Genomic DNA, 18057 nt, shown 5'->3' on the forward strand with positions numbered 1-18057 from the left:
GGACTCATGAACGGAGTCATAGGTGCTCTGAAGAACTGAGATGCAGCTCTCTATATAGACATATGTGGCTACCGTTTTCAAGAGAATCACTGCATACATTTTTCTTACAGTCTTCACATCTTAGACATGAAGGAAACAAAGGAATGACAACTTGCTATTGTGGTTTACACTAACTCACAGCTGTAAAGGTGAGCAAGTCACTAGAGTTGTAGCACTTTGCAAATCTGTTTGAAGCCAATTTTAGTGTTCCTCCTGCTGTTATGGTTTTTATTTTTCATAAAGTCTGCACTTCAATCTGAACTGAAGTGATTGGGGAGCTAAAATCAAGACAAATCATTCAAAATTAGAGTCTGCTGGCCTCCTCCCAGCCCAATGGCTTTACTACGTAATGACACCTGATTGAGAAATCACTACAAGTGTTCCAGGACAAAAGGGACTCTCTAGGAACCAACCAATTACATTTCTAGTCCAGTCCGTCCCTGCCTTAGTGCCTACTCTGGGATTTAAACATTTTAAATATCCCCAGCAAAAGCAAAAATAATTTCTTTTAACAAGGGTGCTCACTCCTTAGTGATGTAGAGACAAATCATTTAAGTCAAAGGACTTCCATCTACAGGGAAGAGTAAGAGAAGACAGTGCTAACGACCACCCTGCGATACCTGTGCAACCACTTCTGTAAGTCAAGCACTGGAAACCGAAGAATAGAGAGCCCAACACGGGCCCCGGAGGACTTACAACATAGCTATGGTGGGGCTGGCATGTAGATCAGTAAGGATAGTACAGTGTCATCAGTTTTAATAGAAAAATGTCTACGGTGAAGTAGAGAAATAAAGTCAGAGAGCGATAGACTTCAGGGAGAGGGGGATCGTAAGCCTGCAGAGAAAGGGTGACCCCTTAAAAACACAGCACGTTAGAGTGTGAGCATTGCAAAAACAAAAGCACGTTCATGTACTTGGTTCTTCATTACCCAAGTGTGGACGATTACTTAGTGCTGGCTGCAAATCTGTCTCTACAACTGCTCAGCTCCACGAGCCCTGCCTATTGAATAGTGGTTGTCAGGTTAGCAAAGTTTTAACATACAGCCTAAAAGAAAGCCCACTTATAAGTCAATTCAGTTCTAGTCACTGCTCACTGTGATCAGCTAATCTTAAAAATCAATCTTTGTTAAGAGGATCATTTATAGCCTCTCCACAAGTCAGCCTTGTCCTACTCCGTGACAAAGTTACCTCTTCAAAAGCCTCTGCAGGGAGCCTTTAAACTTCTTGGAGAGGTGCATGCGTGTGCACTTGTTAACATTAATGTCGGTGTGCACATGGGTATTCAAACAGTAGTCAGAAGTAGATGTGGGTCTCCATCAATCTTTCTCCAGCCAGCCATTGTTTGTTTGTTTTCTGAGGTCTCTCAGCAAACCTGAGGCCCATCAATTTGCCTATGCTGGCTGCCTAATGAACTTTGGGGGACCCGTTTGTCTCTACCCTGCCAGCACTGAGAAAGGGCCACCATCATGCTCAGCTTTTCACAGGAGTTCTGGGGATCCTCATGCTTGCAAGTCAAACATTTACCACTTAAGCCATATCATCAGCCTCAAAGTCACCCGTCTATCAGACAATTAGCACATAAAATGAACACAAATGTGACAGGAAAATATTCTATGCTGGAAACAAGTGTTATTACTGTTAAATCATAGGAATAATTTTAATTGCATTAGATGGAGTAGTACTCTTGGATCTCAGAGCCATGGTCGTGTATTTATCATGGTATGTCCATATCATGACGTATGAACAGTGATGCATTACTTCATTAATATTTGCGGTCTTCCTTTAGCTATGGCTCAGAGGTCCCTGACATTGTAAAGCACAGGCATTTATAACGATGTGGTTTATGTTCTCCTCACTTGCCAGTGGTGCCAGGTGTTGGCGTAGCTAACTTTTTAACTCGTGTTCGTCCCCTCCTCCATTAGCATAGCAATCAGGTTTGCATTACTCTGCTTTGCCTGGCTTATTAAAAGGGAAGTCAGGGCACAATTGACTTTTCGTCTGTTTAACAAGTGAAGAAATATTTACCCTGACAGCCATTTCATTGTAGAGATTCATCTTCATAGTATAATACGCTGCCTGTGGATCAAGAAAAAAGAAAGGATGGCATAGATTTCAGTTACATAAAGACAGTGCAGCCTATTTTTACATATAAAGGGTAAGAATCTTTATACATAATACATAATAAGAGTTCTGGGCTTAGAAAATGAAATCAAACTTTGTATTGAAGAGATAGGCTTCCTAATACATAATGCAAGCTTAACCAGAAAAATCTATGGTAGTCAAACTCAGAACTAATGGAGATATATGATCATAAAATGCTCTCCGCTGAGTTTGATAATCAATGGTGCTCTACTGAGAATAGAATAACAAAGCAGAAATATTCACAAGTGCTGGTGACACGTCGTATTGTATGATTTATTCACTGGGGTTCTTTTAGCCAAAACTCACAGGAACATAAAAGGAATTCATATTTCAAGACGTCGGGTTTAATGAAAAATTCAAAGAAATGCTGTCTTCAGTCGAAACCATTCAAGGGTACGGATGCGGTGACGGGGCCAAATTGTGCCTTCCAACCATCGATGTGAGAGACTGTGTGCTTAGCTGCCTCCTGAGTCAGCCTTGGGAGTTTTGTTTCATTTAGTATTCATTTTACCTCCATAAAATCACAAATATGATGATATAACGTTCCAGCAAATCCCTTGGTAGAGGGAAGGTTTCCTAAACTCCTGGTTTCCAAGAAAGACACTCTATTAATGCCCAGATCTATGTTTAATAAGAAGCATTTAGCAGTGTTTCGTCTAATGAAATTACTGTGTTGAGTTAAATTTACCTATCTGCTCTGTCTTTTAATTAAAAATAAAAAAGTCACAGAGGCACGGCAAAATCATCAGTAAAAGCATTCACATACATATTTTTTCATCGTGATATTCTTAACACAAAACACCACTCTCGAGTCAATAAATAATAAATAAATGAATAAATAGAGTTTATTCTCAGCCAAATATGACTGACCATGGTTTAGAAACACAGACTCAGGTTACGTTGGATTTGATTCCATGTTCCTATGCGGTAACATGGTAACGCTGAAGTTTTAATAGAGAACAAAAAATTGTAAAGCAGGACACATTTCTATCACCCTGGTAGATCCATCATGGAGGAGTCCCAGCAAATCAGGGAAATACTAGCTATAGGCCTCAGATCTTCTGATGAATCCTTAGCCTTCAGTTGGTAGAAACCAGAGGCTTTTTAAATCCACTCTGAAAGGTTTTATGTGCTAGTCAGGAGGATGTTAGACCAGACACAGAGGCGGGCAAAGAATGATTAAGAAGTCTGAAGATGCCAAGATAAACTGTAATGGTGATCTGGCCCTGCAATGGTCCAGTTCTCCACAGACACTGCCTTTCCGATCAGCTAGCTAGTCAGTCACCTTGCACAGCACCAGTGTACAGTGTGTGGCCCTTCCCAAGTGTTTTCCTTTACAATCTACAACTGTATGCATTTTATCCAATCTAAAGTCATGCAGAAAACAGAACTCCACCCTAGCTTATGAGTGCTAAGCTTTCTGGGAAAAAAAAATAGGTCAAAAGCTTCGACCATCTATCATGGGCACATCTTCCTCTTGATGGACAAGAATCCATGCAAAAGGCTTTCCCTCTCATTAGACTGTGGGAGTCGCCTTGTCTGATCCAGAGCAAACTGTGGAGAGCCACAGGAATGCATGGTTCATCAAGAGTCCGGGCGATTAGAACACAGCGGGCTACATCATGTCATTCACACGACTGCCTTTAGCTTCTCCGTCTTCCTTAACGCAAACGTGGCATAACTCCTGCTATTGAGGTAAATTAAAGTGCTTACTTTCACATTGTATTTATTCAAGCCAGGCTGAAGCTGGCACTGCCAGAAATTTGACTCCCAGCTGGTAGGAGCCCACACTGCTCTTCCTGAGTTTGGCCTGAGTTCGGTAGTTCCCAGCCCCACAACTGCTATAATTCCAGGTGAACACCCCTCATCTGTCCTGGGCAGGCAGTCATGTTCACACACCCATATACACACATGTGCACATGATTAAAGATAAAATATTTTTAAATGTGAATGTATTTGAATAGCAGTTAAAATGATTGATAATTATACATTGTATTAAATATTTCATAATCTTTAAAAAACAGTCAAAATGTACTTGAATGTGCATATCTATATCCAATCTCAGAGATGTAGGTCCCCATTTCATATTTTCCTGTGACTGAATTTAGTCTTTTTTCTAGTCTGAGCAATGCTTTTTTTGTTACATTAATGCTTCCGTGTAGTTAGATAAACAGAGGATGTGGTAGCAACTCTTGTAACAGAAGCTAAACTAAAAACTATTGCAATTTATCAGCAAACAAAATTTTTATCTTCTTTACTATTTACCAGTCTTTTATCCATTTCTTATAGAGACCCCAAGTTCATTTTAAGTCGGAAGGGGACATATGTCATAATAGTAAGCATAGGGAAATTACATTGTTTCACTATAATGCAAATGTGGTATCCACTCACTGATTCAAAGGGGGAATGGAGGAGAAATGGGGAAAGAAGACTGACACCTCCTGTGCAAGGGGGAATACGAACCCCTGATATCAACAGAGTAAGAACCCCCAAGGTCAGAGGCTATAATTTGATCAATGCCAACCTCCTGTGGTCTTTGCCATATCACTTGGGCCAATATTTTAGAATATTCTTCAGATTTACCCATAGGATGCATATTCCTATTGAAAATGTACTTATTTATCTGATAAATATTTTTTCTGATATGGCTGATACTCAATTTCTAACTTGGCAAAATTTGACCACAGTGATCATGTTTGTGATTTATAAGAGTCACCCTTTCTGATTTGCCGGCCACTGGTTCTGTCAGTAAAGGACCATGCTGTGGGCTCTGTAGCACTCTGACTGCAGCTGCTTCTAAGGTCTTTGTGCTCTTAGCCCCACAGTGGCTTTGCTTGGAAGACTCCAGCCCCTCCCTTCATCCATCCTTTCCGAGTATCCTCTGAGCATGCTCAGGCCACCTTCGCTTTTAACTGTAAATGTTTATACTCATTTCTTATTTTTACTCCACTCAAATGCCTTCATCACACTGATTTGTACAAAGTATATTTTATTAAATCCTTTGAAATAAAGAAAGACCTTCGCACGTCCCTGGTTGTTGAACATGAAATGCTCTAACTGTGCTGCCCACACATGAATGCTTTATGTCCACGGGTGAGTGAGGCCAACTCCAAGCCAAAGCCGGGGCACACACCGTCTCACTTCTCTAGAACAATGACGGCTGGCACGAACACGTCTACATTGCTTCTTTGTCTCTTGGCCTCTGCCTGTCTGTATTTTTCCTACACCTTCCTTTTCTTTCTATGAAGTAATTTACAATGAGGAGTCAAATAAATGAGAAGAACTCTCATATGGGACAAACGTAACAATCAAAGTTCACCATAATCAAGTATCAAGATTGCTTCCCCATTATCACTAACAATTCCCTCCCCTGGCCCTTTGATCTGATTCCTTTGTTGTTTTCTACTGTCTGTTAGTCCTGCCTGCAGTCCTTTTTAGGCTGCACAGATTCTCTTTCCTGGTTTTCTTGTAAGCATGTATAATAGAATTTGTCCTTCTTCATAGTCCAAGTACTACCAACTGGAACTTAAGTAGTCCCCTCGCTCCAGTGGGTGCTGTAAGTGGTTTTCAAACCTAAAACACCAGGACTTCTTTGAGAAAACAACAGAATGTAATTTCAAATTTTTTAGGTTATATTTTAATGTATACAACCTATAAAGTGATATGTTTCATGCATATGTGCTATTATACTTGATTTTATTGCCCTACCTCGTCTTTGTTGCTTCCCTCTCCCTCCCTCTTCTGTTGTGTCAGGTACTCCATTCCCAAATCCCTTCTTGGCTATGCCATGATAAAAAAACAAAACAAAACAAAAAGATAGCCAAACAAAACAGAACACAGCAAACCTGTCTGACTCCCGACTAAAGGTCTTACCCCTGAGGACTGCTATTGTGCTCAGCCTTTGACCGTCACCTGTGCAGCTCGGGTCGCTCCTTGAGCTCACACTGTCAGACCACTTCAGCCCAGAGTCCTGTTCAGTTTAGCTCCAATCCCCTCTGAAATCCACATCCCAGTCTCCTTTGTTTAACTCCTAGAAGGGTAAATGTCTCCTAGAGGGTTTCCCTCAGATGGGTCAGATTCCCACTCTTCTTTGGTTTGGCCTACATCTTTTATGCATAGTACTCAATGCGGCAGGAACAAACCCTACGTTAGCTTATCTTTCCTTTCTTCTAAAGCATTTTGAAAGAAATCAAGAAGAGAGAAATGAGATTCAAGGAAGAAATTCCACCCTTCAGAAGCATCACATTTTAAGTAACACTCGCCCTCACGATCACGATGTGTAGCCAGCACTTACTGAGGCCCGGGGAGCACGGAAGATTTTCAAGTCCTGCATGCACACAGGGCTGCTAAGACAGCTCTGTTTTCCACTCCCCTGGTGCTCTGAGTGCATGACTAATCATTGCAATGATTTACTGTTAGATAATCATGAGGGGATGCGAGCTTTGCCTTGTTCTCAGGCAAACGACCACACTATGCCTGGTACCTCTGATTGCTAAAATAGCCTCCTTTTTGACATAAAAATTAAATGCAATTCTGTTCTTTCTCACATTAGTAGCCATTAGTAGAATGTTTGGGAGCAGGTGAGCCGATGAAAATCAACAGAATTTTACAGCAATAACTCAGAATTTTAAGTCATCCATGTTTGCTGTCTATTTTTCAGTGTAGGACTGTGAAGAAAAAAAATTGACACATCTCGCTCTTTTCGCGGACACTGAAGGGGAAGAATGCTCTCTACATGCAACTGATTTGGAAATCTCAGGAAGAGAAATGCCAAGAGAGTGGGATATTTTCCTATCTGTAGAAGAAGCCTTTGTCTAATGCAAAATTAAAAGTCTATAAAAGCAGTTATGCCAGTCTCTTACTAACTAGTTTAAAATTAGTGGCATAATTTATATAGTTTTTCTTTCTATAATAAGAAAAAATCAGCATTTATTATAACATACAATGGAATCTGAGAGCTGATGATTTTTTTATCCTGTTTAAAGTCATGTAAAGTTCTTTTCATTATTATTCACTTAAATGTTCTATCAAACATCAATCCTTTGTCTATTTAGTCTGTTCTTTTCTTTCATTTTTTCCATATCAATCCTTTGTAAGAAATGTAGAATGGTTTGTTACTTAATACTGTGAGCTTTGAATCACCAGCTATGTAATGAATAATTTTTGTAGGTTGAACAATAATGTTTTAAAACCACTATTATAGTTACCAGTTAAACAATTTACCATAAATCTATGAATACATGTCACTAACTGGACGATCACGATTTAAATGCTAGGACTAAGTTATGTAAATTCCCTCATAATAGCATCAAAGTAACCATGTATTACAATGCTCTCTATAGTTCCAAACCGCCCTCAGACTGTGCTAGAAAAGATATTTGATATAGAGCACAGTAGTATTTACATCACTCCTTGTCAAGAACAAGAAAGCCTAGTAAAGTGCCAGCTTGGGTGTGACCAATGTTCCATTAACTTACAGTATAAGGCCCAGTCTCAAGTCAGTAGAAGTCTGAAAGAGTTTGAATCATCCAAAATGTGAAAGAAGATATTTTCTATATATACCACTTCACGGACCAATCCTAGGAGCAAATGAATGCAATACACTGCTCTAAGTTTCCCTTTACAATGTAGAGGATTATACTTTGGAGGCTGCATCCAGTCCTGGCCAACCTGCTGCTCTCCACATTCTCTGGGCCACGAGATCAGTGTCCTCGGTGCTTTCGCTGTTTCTAATGCCAAGCTTATCCCCGGAACTTTGCTCACGGTTTCTCCAAAGGCAGGTTCAAGGTCATTTGCTTGACCTGCAGAGACTGCATTAACAGTCCATATGCAATTGTTAACTATAGGTGTCTCAAATGGTCCATATGCACAGCTGTTATCTATAGGTGTCTCAAATGGTCCATATGCACAGCTGTTATCTATAGGTGTCTCAAGAGAAGATGGATGGCACATGAGAAAAGAGATGATGTTGTCCTATGCCTTCTAAATACATGCACACCTGTGTTCCTTACATGTAAGAACATGCATACAAATGCACACACAGAAAGCAATATGTATCTATTAATAAGAGAATGCTTGAGAAACAAGAAAGTAATAATCGGAACTTTTTTCTCTGAGTTCAGAAATCTGAGTGACCACTGATTGTATGGAAGTCTTTTATACTTGTTTACAGTTTTTCTGTACAACTGAAACTGTTTCAAAATTACTTTTTAAATGGCCTTAAATATCAATAAATGTACAGTGATTTTTTAAAAAAGAAATCTGGGTGTCAAAACTGGAAAAAAGAAGAAAGCAAACTTGGGTCTAAGAAATAGCACTAAAAGGCATCAGAAGAAATGAGGGAAATGCAAACGGAGTGAGGCGTTTGTCTTCCATGAAGGTCAAGATGGGCTCAGGTATAAAATAAAGTTCTCCATTAGAATAGCAGAATTAAGTTCAGATACAAGCAGAACGCTGCCTCTGTACATGTTTAAATAAAAAATAAGGGCTAGTTAAATGTATTCAAACAAAAGGTAAGGATCAAAATGCCTGGCAACCATTTGAAAATAGAAAGAAAGAAAGAAAAAAAGAAAGAAAGAAAGAAAGAAAGAAAGAAAGAAAGAAAATCCCTGGCCTGGCAGGGAACACCCTAGGAATTATGACTTGAAACTATTCTTCCTCAAGTTTCCTGTCGAAATGTTAAACACAGAGACAGGCATTTGATTTCTCAATTCAGAGGCTTGCGTTTCAAACAAAACAATTTATCAAAAACAAGTGATGAAAAGTACCTGGACTGATGTGCAGTCAGGTCCAGTTGACCTCTGCGTCTCAATAAAGGGAGCAGCAATAATGTACGAAAAAACAGTATTCACTATCTATCCATTCATAAAATTGTCCCTAAGAGATCGTGTACTAAAGCACCGTGGTGAGGGAGTACAGCTGCAGTGACGCACGTGTGTGTCCTTGCCGGGGCTCAGTGCAAGACGACAGCAATGACCAGGGTTGTCACGCCATGTACAACAATTATAGCCGTCTACAGCTGTTAGGTTTGCAAACTACGATGCCAAGTGCACATGTGCAAGTCTGCGCCTGGCATGCACAACATCAAATAGATATCATAAAAGCCAAGTTTTAAAGAACAGCCTGAAGATATAAATTTTCAAAATCCCTGGCAAACAGCATTTACTTGTTCAACACCAACCAGCGTAAAGACACCATGCTGTCATTTGCTGTGCATCAAAGCTAATTGCAAATGCATCCTGATATATTTACAAATATGTAAATGCTCATGACGTCCATCTTGGTACTACTTAGTGATTTAAAATAATTCTTTAAAATTCTTGAAAGTGACATTTATTTGTTTGTTTATGTGTTCTACAGCGGGGGTGTGGAGGTCAGTAAGCAGCTTGTAGGAATCAATTCCCTCCTTCCACTATGTGCGGTGTGGAGATCGAACTATGTCATCTGGCTTGGGGACAAGAGCTTTAGCCTCTGAGCCTTCTTACTAGCCTTATTTACTGACTTTTTTTTTCCTTTTTATTTTTTCGGAGCTGGGGACCGAACCCAGGGCCTTCCATTTGCTAGGCAAGAGCTCTACCACTGAGCTAAATCCCCAACCCCATTTACTGACTTTTGAAATCTCATTTACCTGTAAAACAAAATTTGTAGAAAGTACTTCGGGGACTACGTATGGACGCCACGTCTGTGTTTACCTAGTGAACATCCTTATGAGCTTGTTGACTGATGTCATGGAGACATTCACTGGGGAATTCCAATGGGGAAACCCTGGAGTAGGCTATGTGCCTGTTTGCAAAGACTTCACTAGAACAAACAGAGACTCATCAAAACATACATCTACTAAACGTGCAGCCGAAGTTATTTTTATTTTATTTATGTTAATGTGCACTGGTGGTTTTTGCACGCATGCATGTCTGTGAGGTGTTGGAGCCCTTGGAACTGGAGTTAATTTGTGAGCTGCCATGCAGGTACCTGGAATCGAACACCAGTACTTTGGAAGAGCAGCCAGTGCTAGTAACCACTGAGCCATCTCTCCAGCCCTCAGGGTGACAGATATTAAAATGTAAATAGCCACTGCAGTTTAGAGTCCATAAAGTTAGTCACCTAGGGGAAACAGTTAGAAAAAGCTGCTCAGGAAAGTTTCCTTCCCAAAATTAAGCTCAGGTCTGTCCTTCCATGATCCTCTGTGCACTGGCGTGGCCAGAGGAAGCTCATTGAACAGACAGGATTTACTCCGGCTCCTGGTTTCTGAGGTTTCAGCCCAAGCTTGGTGGGAACCATTGGTTCTAGGCCACGATCAGATAGAACCAGAGAGGCACAAGAAAGGTCACACAATGGGGTCAGGAAGCAGAGAAAGGGGCAGCAGGAGGGGATGGAGGAGTAGAGGTGAGGGCTGGAACAAGACAGCCCCCAAAGACATACTCCAAGTGACCTTCCTCCTTGAGGTGGGCCCTATTTCTAAAAGGTCCCAGAATTTTCCAACCTAGTACCAGTATGGTCTTCAGTATGTGAGGCTTCTGCGGACATTTTCAACAGTAACAGTTCATTTATGACTATTTGTCACAAGAAATTTGTAAACTACATATAAACATACATCTTACAGCATATTGTATAACTCAAATGTCAGAATAAGAGAAAATTTGTATTTACCTCAACAATAAGTTGATAATATTTTCTGCCTAAGTAGCTTCTCCACCACTTTTGAATAATTGTCACTACTCTGTTCAAGTGCCTAGAATGAAAACAGGGTATGAGTACATGCTCATTGAAAGAAAGAGGTCTCTATAACTCACAAGGTTACATTTAAATGAAGATTCTATGTGTCTTCATTTTCTCTTGGTTTTTTTGTATTGCTTCTATTTTATCTTGTTTATACTTTCTCTGTGATACAGAGCCTTGATGCATAGTCTGGAACTCATTATGTAAAGCTGCTTTGCCTTGGATACGTGGAGACCGTACTGTCTCTGCCTCCCAAGGACTTGGATTACAGATAGATATCCACTCTCAAGCTTGACTATGCCAACTTAATTCTTGACCATGAGTGTTTTACTTTTCACCTTAAAGTCACTTCTCAGCCACAAAAGGCTGTTGTCTGCCATAGCTGGCAAAAGAGCTTGAGATTTCACACTTGGGAGAAACTGAGGCTCATGTTTGTTCTTAATGGCGAACCACTATTTTAATATTATCGCTTTCAACAAACTCGTTGGGAAATCTCAGATTCCTCTTCCCCAGTCTCTTTGCTGGCCCATCAGTTAACTCATTGATATAAATGCACTTCATGAGGAATTTTCTTCAGGAAGGTGGTGTCTGGTCAAATCTTCTCACAATATTGAGAATTCTTAAAGGTCTACCTATGGCAGATGTAATTTCATGTGTCAGTAAGGAATAATCTCAAGTGTTCTGTAGCTGTTTTATAGGACACTATAAACTTAATGACTTCACTGTTGACTGAAGTAAGGGGGCATCTGAAGAGAATGCTGCATGAACACCCTGGGATTCTCTCAGGCACACCCCTCAGGTTGTAATCGTGTCTATGGGAAAACCCACGTACCTGATATAGGCCCGTACTTGGCACCCTCGGAACCAGCTCTGAATCGCCACAGCCGCATCATTCTCGAATTTCCTGACTGAGTCCACGGCGCTAGAAAAGGTTTGAAAAGTGTTTCATTAGGAACTAATGTAATTCTCAGGCAAGTCAACCTGTTAACCTTAATTTTTAATTTCTTCTAAGATGGTAATTACAATTCAAATGTCATTTTAAAGAAACTAAAATACTAAATTAAGAAAAACGCATTTCAAAAAAATGAGCAGTGTTTTAAAAATTAACCTTTCTCTGAGAAGCCATGAGCTTTCAACAGCTTTGTCTACTTTATTTTAATAATCATCTGCTATGCTATTAATTAATTTGGTAGCATTTTTTATTAGGGAATAAAAACAATGTGCTACATTGTCAGTATTTTAAAAACACAATTATTTGAACTTATGGTTTAAATGCCACTACACATGTATCGCGCAAAGTAAAATGTCTGCATATTTAACTCACTCATCAGCTAAATGAACTGCCTCTAATTCAAATGAATCTGTCATCAAATGTCTACTCTGCTAAAAGACTGCTTCTGTTAAAGAATGCAGCGAGTGGGTCACTGGCTTATGAAAAGACGAGAAACATAATTCTTAGGTTTTACTGACTTACAACAAAGAAAAAGTTGGATCAAGACACCAACTTTATATATCTGTCCTAACTGATGTCAATATTATCTTGCCTTTCCACTGGCAATCAATAAAGGGACAGCACGGCAGACTGCAGACTGTTTCTTTTCCACGCTGGCTGGCCCACATTTTACACCTCCTGTTTGCTGAATGAACACAGTTGGTAACATGGTGACACCTCTTTCTTGTTACTGTTTCTGTATGTTTGTGCTTATATGCAACCACGTTAATATGTGTGTGTGCACGTGTGTGTGAACATGTATGTGCATGCGTGTGTGTGTTTATGTGTGTATGTGTGTGCGTGTGTGTGTGTCTCTGTGTGTGTGTGTGTCTCTGTGTGTGTGTGTGTGTGCGCGCGTGTCTCTCTCTCTCTCTGTGTGCGTGTGTGTGTGTGTGTCTGTGTGTGTCTGTGTGTGTATGTGTTGTGTCTAGAGTTTGGCATGGGTATCTTCCTGAGTCACTCTTCATCCCGTCTGTATTTTAACAGACTCACTGAACCTGGAGCTCGCTGACTCAGACAGGTTGGTGATTAGGCTTCAGGGAGCCACTGTCTCTCTAACCACCCGGCACTTGGGTTGGAGACCCTGGATTTTCGTGTGTGTTAAAGTTCTGAGCTGGGTCAGAGCATGAGCCTTGTTTGCACGGGAGAACCTCCGCTGACTGAGTAATCTTTCTAGATCCCAGAATTATTTTTCCCTACAAAGATTTACTTCTGTTTTCATAATGAATGTTAAATAAAACATGAATTTTATATAAATTTATAGTATATATGTAGAATTAAACAGATTAAATAGAAGACTTTCAACAATACAATTTAAAAACAACAGTTATAAGGTTTGCCAGACACAAAGAAAAATAGGATTAGCAATTAATCTGTGAGCACCAGTAGCTATTGAAAGTAGACAGATTGCAGGTCTACATAAGGAACAAACAACCTAGAAAGCCAAACCAAGAAGGCTCACAGGAGCAGAGTGTGGGACACAAAAGCATGACATTGATCCACGTGTCAAATGCAGCATGGAGAACATTCATTCACACAGGCCAGCACCATTGGTGTGCCCGCATCAAATGCACCAGCAGTCAGGAGGTCAGTATCACCTTCGTTCTTAGCTCTTTTGTTTGTACTTCATGTGTGGGCAAGGAAAAGTTAAAACATTTCCCAGAGTGCTCTTGGCTTCCCAGGCATTAGGTGGGGCCTTTCCACTTTATACACCGAACTCAGGTGTATGTAAGGCTTGTTGGTTGATGTCTCTTCATTAAAGACTAAAATCCAGAGGGCAGTAGCTTATATATTCACCCCATAATGCATCTGCAGTGCCTCTAAGAGATAACTAGAATCAGTCTTGACACTCATTCTGTGTCACACCAAAGGTCCTCCTAACGAGGGCAGATGCCTATTGGCACATTCATCCTAGCATATCCCCATCGAAAATTTCCCCCAATGTCAGGGGTGCACAAGGGCTAGTAGGTACCCTATACCTAGTAATGCATATCTGGTTATAGTTAAAAGAATTTCCTAATAGACTTTTTATGTGTTAGGTACTCTTTCTAGTATTTCACACCTACAGCTGAGAGCTCTACACAATCTTTTCAACATGATAATATAAATTACTACTCACACACCTCTTCTATTTTTCTAGTGCTGGGGTCAAATATGGGCCAAGTGTGTGTTAGGCAAGGACTTCACCACTAAGTGTGAGCTAGGCAAGGACTTCACCACTAGGTGTGAGCTAGGCAAGCACTTCACCACTAGGTGTGAGCTAGGCAAGCACTTCTCACGAAGTGTGAGCTAGGCAAGCACTTCTCACGAAGTGTGAGCTAGGCAAGCACTTCACTCTCTCCCTTTGTCCAAGATGAGGATAGTTGGTGAGAATCAGTGTTGGACACCAAGTTTGACTCTAGGCAATCCTTCCCTAGTGTGAGTTCTTATTCATCACTGCTTCTAAGGGAAGAGAGAGAAAGGGAGAGTTAGAAGAGTAGAAGGGACAAGTAAAGCCAAAGATGTAAAAGAATACATTTCCAAATGTTATAACTGAAATTCTATTGTGTCCTCATCCAAAACAATCAACTGGAAACTTAAAAATGGGAACTGACTTCAACATATAGAAAAAGACAATTTTAAGTAAAAGAAGCTTATTTTATACATTTTAAAAAATTCAAACTTCTAGAATTGAAAAAAAATCTGTGCAAAAGCAGTCATGTCTGTGATAGAGAAAATGGCAATTTGATGATAGGATCCTCCCATCCCCAAAGCTAAACCCCCTCAGTACCAGGTTGAGAACTCAGTCCCTCCTGGAGTTTCAAGTGAAGTTCCTGCTGCTGAAGTCCCCACGAATCTCACACGCGGGATTTGGGAATAATGGAGGTAGGTCTGCCCTGGAAGCCTCTTCCCTGAGGGGAATTCTCACAGCACTTCAGGAGCTATGCAAGCTGCCATTGGAGAAAAGCAGTCAACGGCCCTATTTAGCTACAATGCCTACAGAGTAGCAAGGCAAACAAACTGTCCTCTTAGGTGCAAGAGTCATCTGCAGCTTAACTGGACTTACAGCCTGCTCAGGAGGAGGGAATGCATGCCTGACTGTGAATAGAGCCAACTACCTGTGGCTGGTGAGGTGCTGGTGTGGCTGGTGAGGTGCTGGTGTGGCTGGTGAGGTCCTGGTGTGGCTGGTGAGGTCCTGGTGTGGCTGGTGAGGTCCTGGTGTGGCTGGTGAGGTCATGGTGTGGCTGGTGAGGTCCTGGTGTGGCTGGTGAGGTCCTGGTGTGGCTGGTGAGGTGCTGGTGTGGCTGGTGAGGTCCTGGTGTGGCTGGTGAGGTCCTGGTGTGGCTGGTGAGGTCATGGTGTGGCTGGTGAGGTCATGGTGTGGCTGGTGAGGTCATGGTGTGGCTGGTGAGGTCATGGAGGAGGCAGCAGCTTTCCACTTTCACTACTTCCACTTTCTCTCACAGCAGAATAATCCATAAATTCCTTCCTAGTACTCACCCTTATACCACAGACAAGTGTACCTTTCAGCCTCCCCCGCCCCCATCCCCAATCAAAGGACAGAAAAAACTGGAAGTCTATGGTGAGACCCTGTCTTCCTTACAGGGCATAAGAGCTGCACACATGAAACTTCAACAACACGGACACTTAGACAAGAGCTAGACAATGACATCACCTGTTGATATGTCAACAGAAATGGGAGGGAAGTGTCCCGCCCTCAGATGAACAGCTATGAGTACTAAAAGGCTGCTGAGAGAGGGAAATCATTCTTCCACACAGATGAACCCTTAATTGGTTATCCAATACCAAGTGGTCAGCCCTAAAATCATACAAGTATGAGCAACACTAAATGGATTCATGATTGGAATTACATATTCATTCATGTGTGTGTGTGTGTATAACAAAAATAAAGAAAAAACCCATGGATTTGAGGTGGGAAGATAGGAGGAGTTAGAGGGATCAGGCACAACATAACCATGGTACACATACATTACATTTAAAAGAATAACTTAAAAGACACATTTTATTGTTATCTTCAGTTAATATGGTAATCAAGAGTCATAAGGTCATAGCTACTCTTTCCGTTTGTGAATGCTTCCCTCTGACAGTTTTTAAAGAGAACACACTTCTGTGCACAGAAGCTTATCTACAAAGGTACGTCGAGGGTACCCAACAGTCAGGTGGATCTAAGCATGGAGGAGTTGATGACAGGTGACATACGACTTATATAGGTAAAGCACAGCATTGTCACTGAGGTCAAAAAATAGGAAAGTAACTACATTTGAATTTGATAGATTAGAAACAAAGCAACCGTGGAATTTCTTCATTAACAAAGCTTCTACATTAAGCAAAGTCTACATTTACAAAGCTCCAGCAGTGATAGTACACAGTCACAAATCTGATGAGGTGTTTCAAAAATTATCAAACATGTAAAGCATTGCAATAAAGAAATATTAACATTGAAAACAACTAAAAAGAATAGATCAACAGAGAAAACCTAAGTATTCTTTAGGACAGTTATCCATATTCAGAAGCAAAGGATTTTACAAAAACAGATCATAGAATAGAAAAGCATTGAACATATTCTACATGTTTTGTGTTTCTGTATGCTCATAGGTACGTGTGTGTGTTTCCATGAGGTGCAGGCACATGCACAAGTGTGCATATGTGAAGAGGTCAATGGTTAGCTTCAAGTGTTGATCCCTACGTGCCAGCTTGTTTTGAGACATGGTCTCTCATTGGCTGGAAGTTCATAAGTAGACTAAAATGGTTGGCCAGCACCACAACAATCCCTGCCTCACACTGCCCCACACTGAGATCACTACCCTCTGCGAGCACACAAGGAACTGAGGCTTGAACTCAGGTCTCCAAGGGCTTTATCATGTATTTTTTAAAAAGGGAACATCCAAATTCACACCCCTCACTGAATATGGAGTGACTTGAAAAGTCAAGACAAAAGGATTTTAAGTTAAGGGCAGCCTGAGCTTCACAGTGAGATTCATGTCTCAACAAAAGGAAAGTTCAAGCCTCCAGTTTTTAAAAATGGAGCATTTTCTTCACGTCAATGAAGTTCAGATTCTTACCCTGTGTGCTATAGGCTGCAGTGGTAAAAAGTAGGGAAGACACACCTCTGTGTCTCTCTGCCTTTTTTGAAAGCTTCCTGAAAAACAAAGGGCCTAGTTTATGATTTCCCTCTAAAATTCATTATCTCCTGATGGCATCCACAAATTGAAGAAGGCATCACTCATTTAAAGATAAGTACAGCGAATGAGAAAGAGACGGGGAAGAGAGAAGAAAGAGGAGGGGAAAGTGGGGTCAACTAGTTTTGTGGTGGTTCACCAGCAACCCCAGAACTCGAAAGGGGATCAGGGATGAACAGCTTGACAGGAAGTCCGAGGCCAGTTTGGGTTACCTGACACCCTGACCCTTCGAGCTAAACAAAGTCAGCATTGTGTCTTCAGGGTCATCAAAGTCAAGTACACGGAGACTATCTGATTCTGAGTACCCGGCATGGCTGCAAAGAGGTCATGCTGATTATAAATGTAAACACACGTGTGACTTACACCATTATCTCTACAAATAAGGAAGTCAAGCCAACACTGGAAGGTCCTGCTGTGCTTAAGAAGCACACATTCTGTGCCTTCTCTACCTTCCAGGGAAAGCTCTTGCACTGCAGCTGATACTGATGTAGCTTCCAGAACCTTCCTTAGTGAAAATGTGGTGACAAGTGTTTGCTTCCAGCATCCCTAACGGGTCTATCGTTAGTTGGCCTCTGCTCCTGCTAAGAACCCATCAATCCAAATTCATGGCACTGGAAGAATCTTGAAGGTGTTTCTGAAGAAATACAAGACAGAGGAAGCTGTATAGAAACTCAGAATGCCTCAGCATCCATCCCAGGGATGGCCAGAACAGTGAAATACACCACCATTGGTTGAACCCACATCAGCTGTTCTACCAAGAGCAATGGTTTCTGGCTATACCAAATGGTCTTAGTGGAGTTAGTCTTTTCATAAAGACTGCGCTAAACATTGAAACAAGCAGAGTGGCCTACTGAAATAGTGACCACTACAGAAACAATACAGTTTTATTCTTACATAAAATTAAGTATATCAATACCTCTGAAGTGGATAAAGCATGATAATGGGAAATGCACAGCATAATATTTTGCATTCTCATATTTGAAAGAGGCAG

The 18057-nt window shown here is 40.9% G+C and overlaps 1 protein-coding gene across 3 annotated transcripts in view; it reads right to left on the reverse strand.

Annotated features, from left to right (window-relative positions):
* Spata17 (spermatogenesis associated 17) overlaps window positions 1-18057 on the reverse strand; it is a 178708-nt gene that overhangs the window by 136331 nt on the left and 24320 nt on the right. For all 3 annotated transcript variants that reach the window (NM_001429827.1, NM_001398667.1, NM_001429828.1), the window contains exons 2-4: window positions 11728-11817; window positions 10827-10908; window positions 2064-2114 (exon numbers count right to left, since the gene is read on the reverse strand). In NM_001429827.1, the coding sequence (NP_001416756.1) occupies window positions 2064-2114; window positions 10827-10908; window positions 11728-11817 (223 nt within the window). The remainder of the gene's footprint in view (window positions 1-2063; window positions 2115-10826; window positions 10909-11727; window positions 11818-18057) is intronic.

This window comes from Rattus norvegicus, chromosome 13 (assembly GCF_021556685.1).
Source record: "Rattus norvegicus strain SHRSP/BbbUtx chromosome 13, alternate assembly SHRSP_T2T, whole genome shotgun sequence".
NCBI classification, from domain to species: Eukaryota; Metazoa; Chordata; class Mammalia; order Rodentia; family Muridae; genus Rattus; species Rattus norvegicus.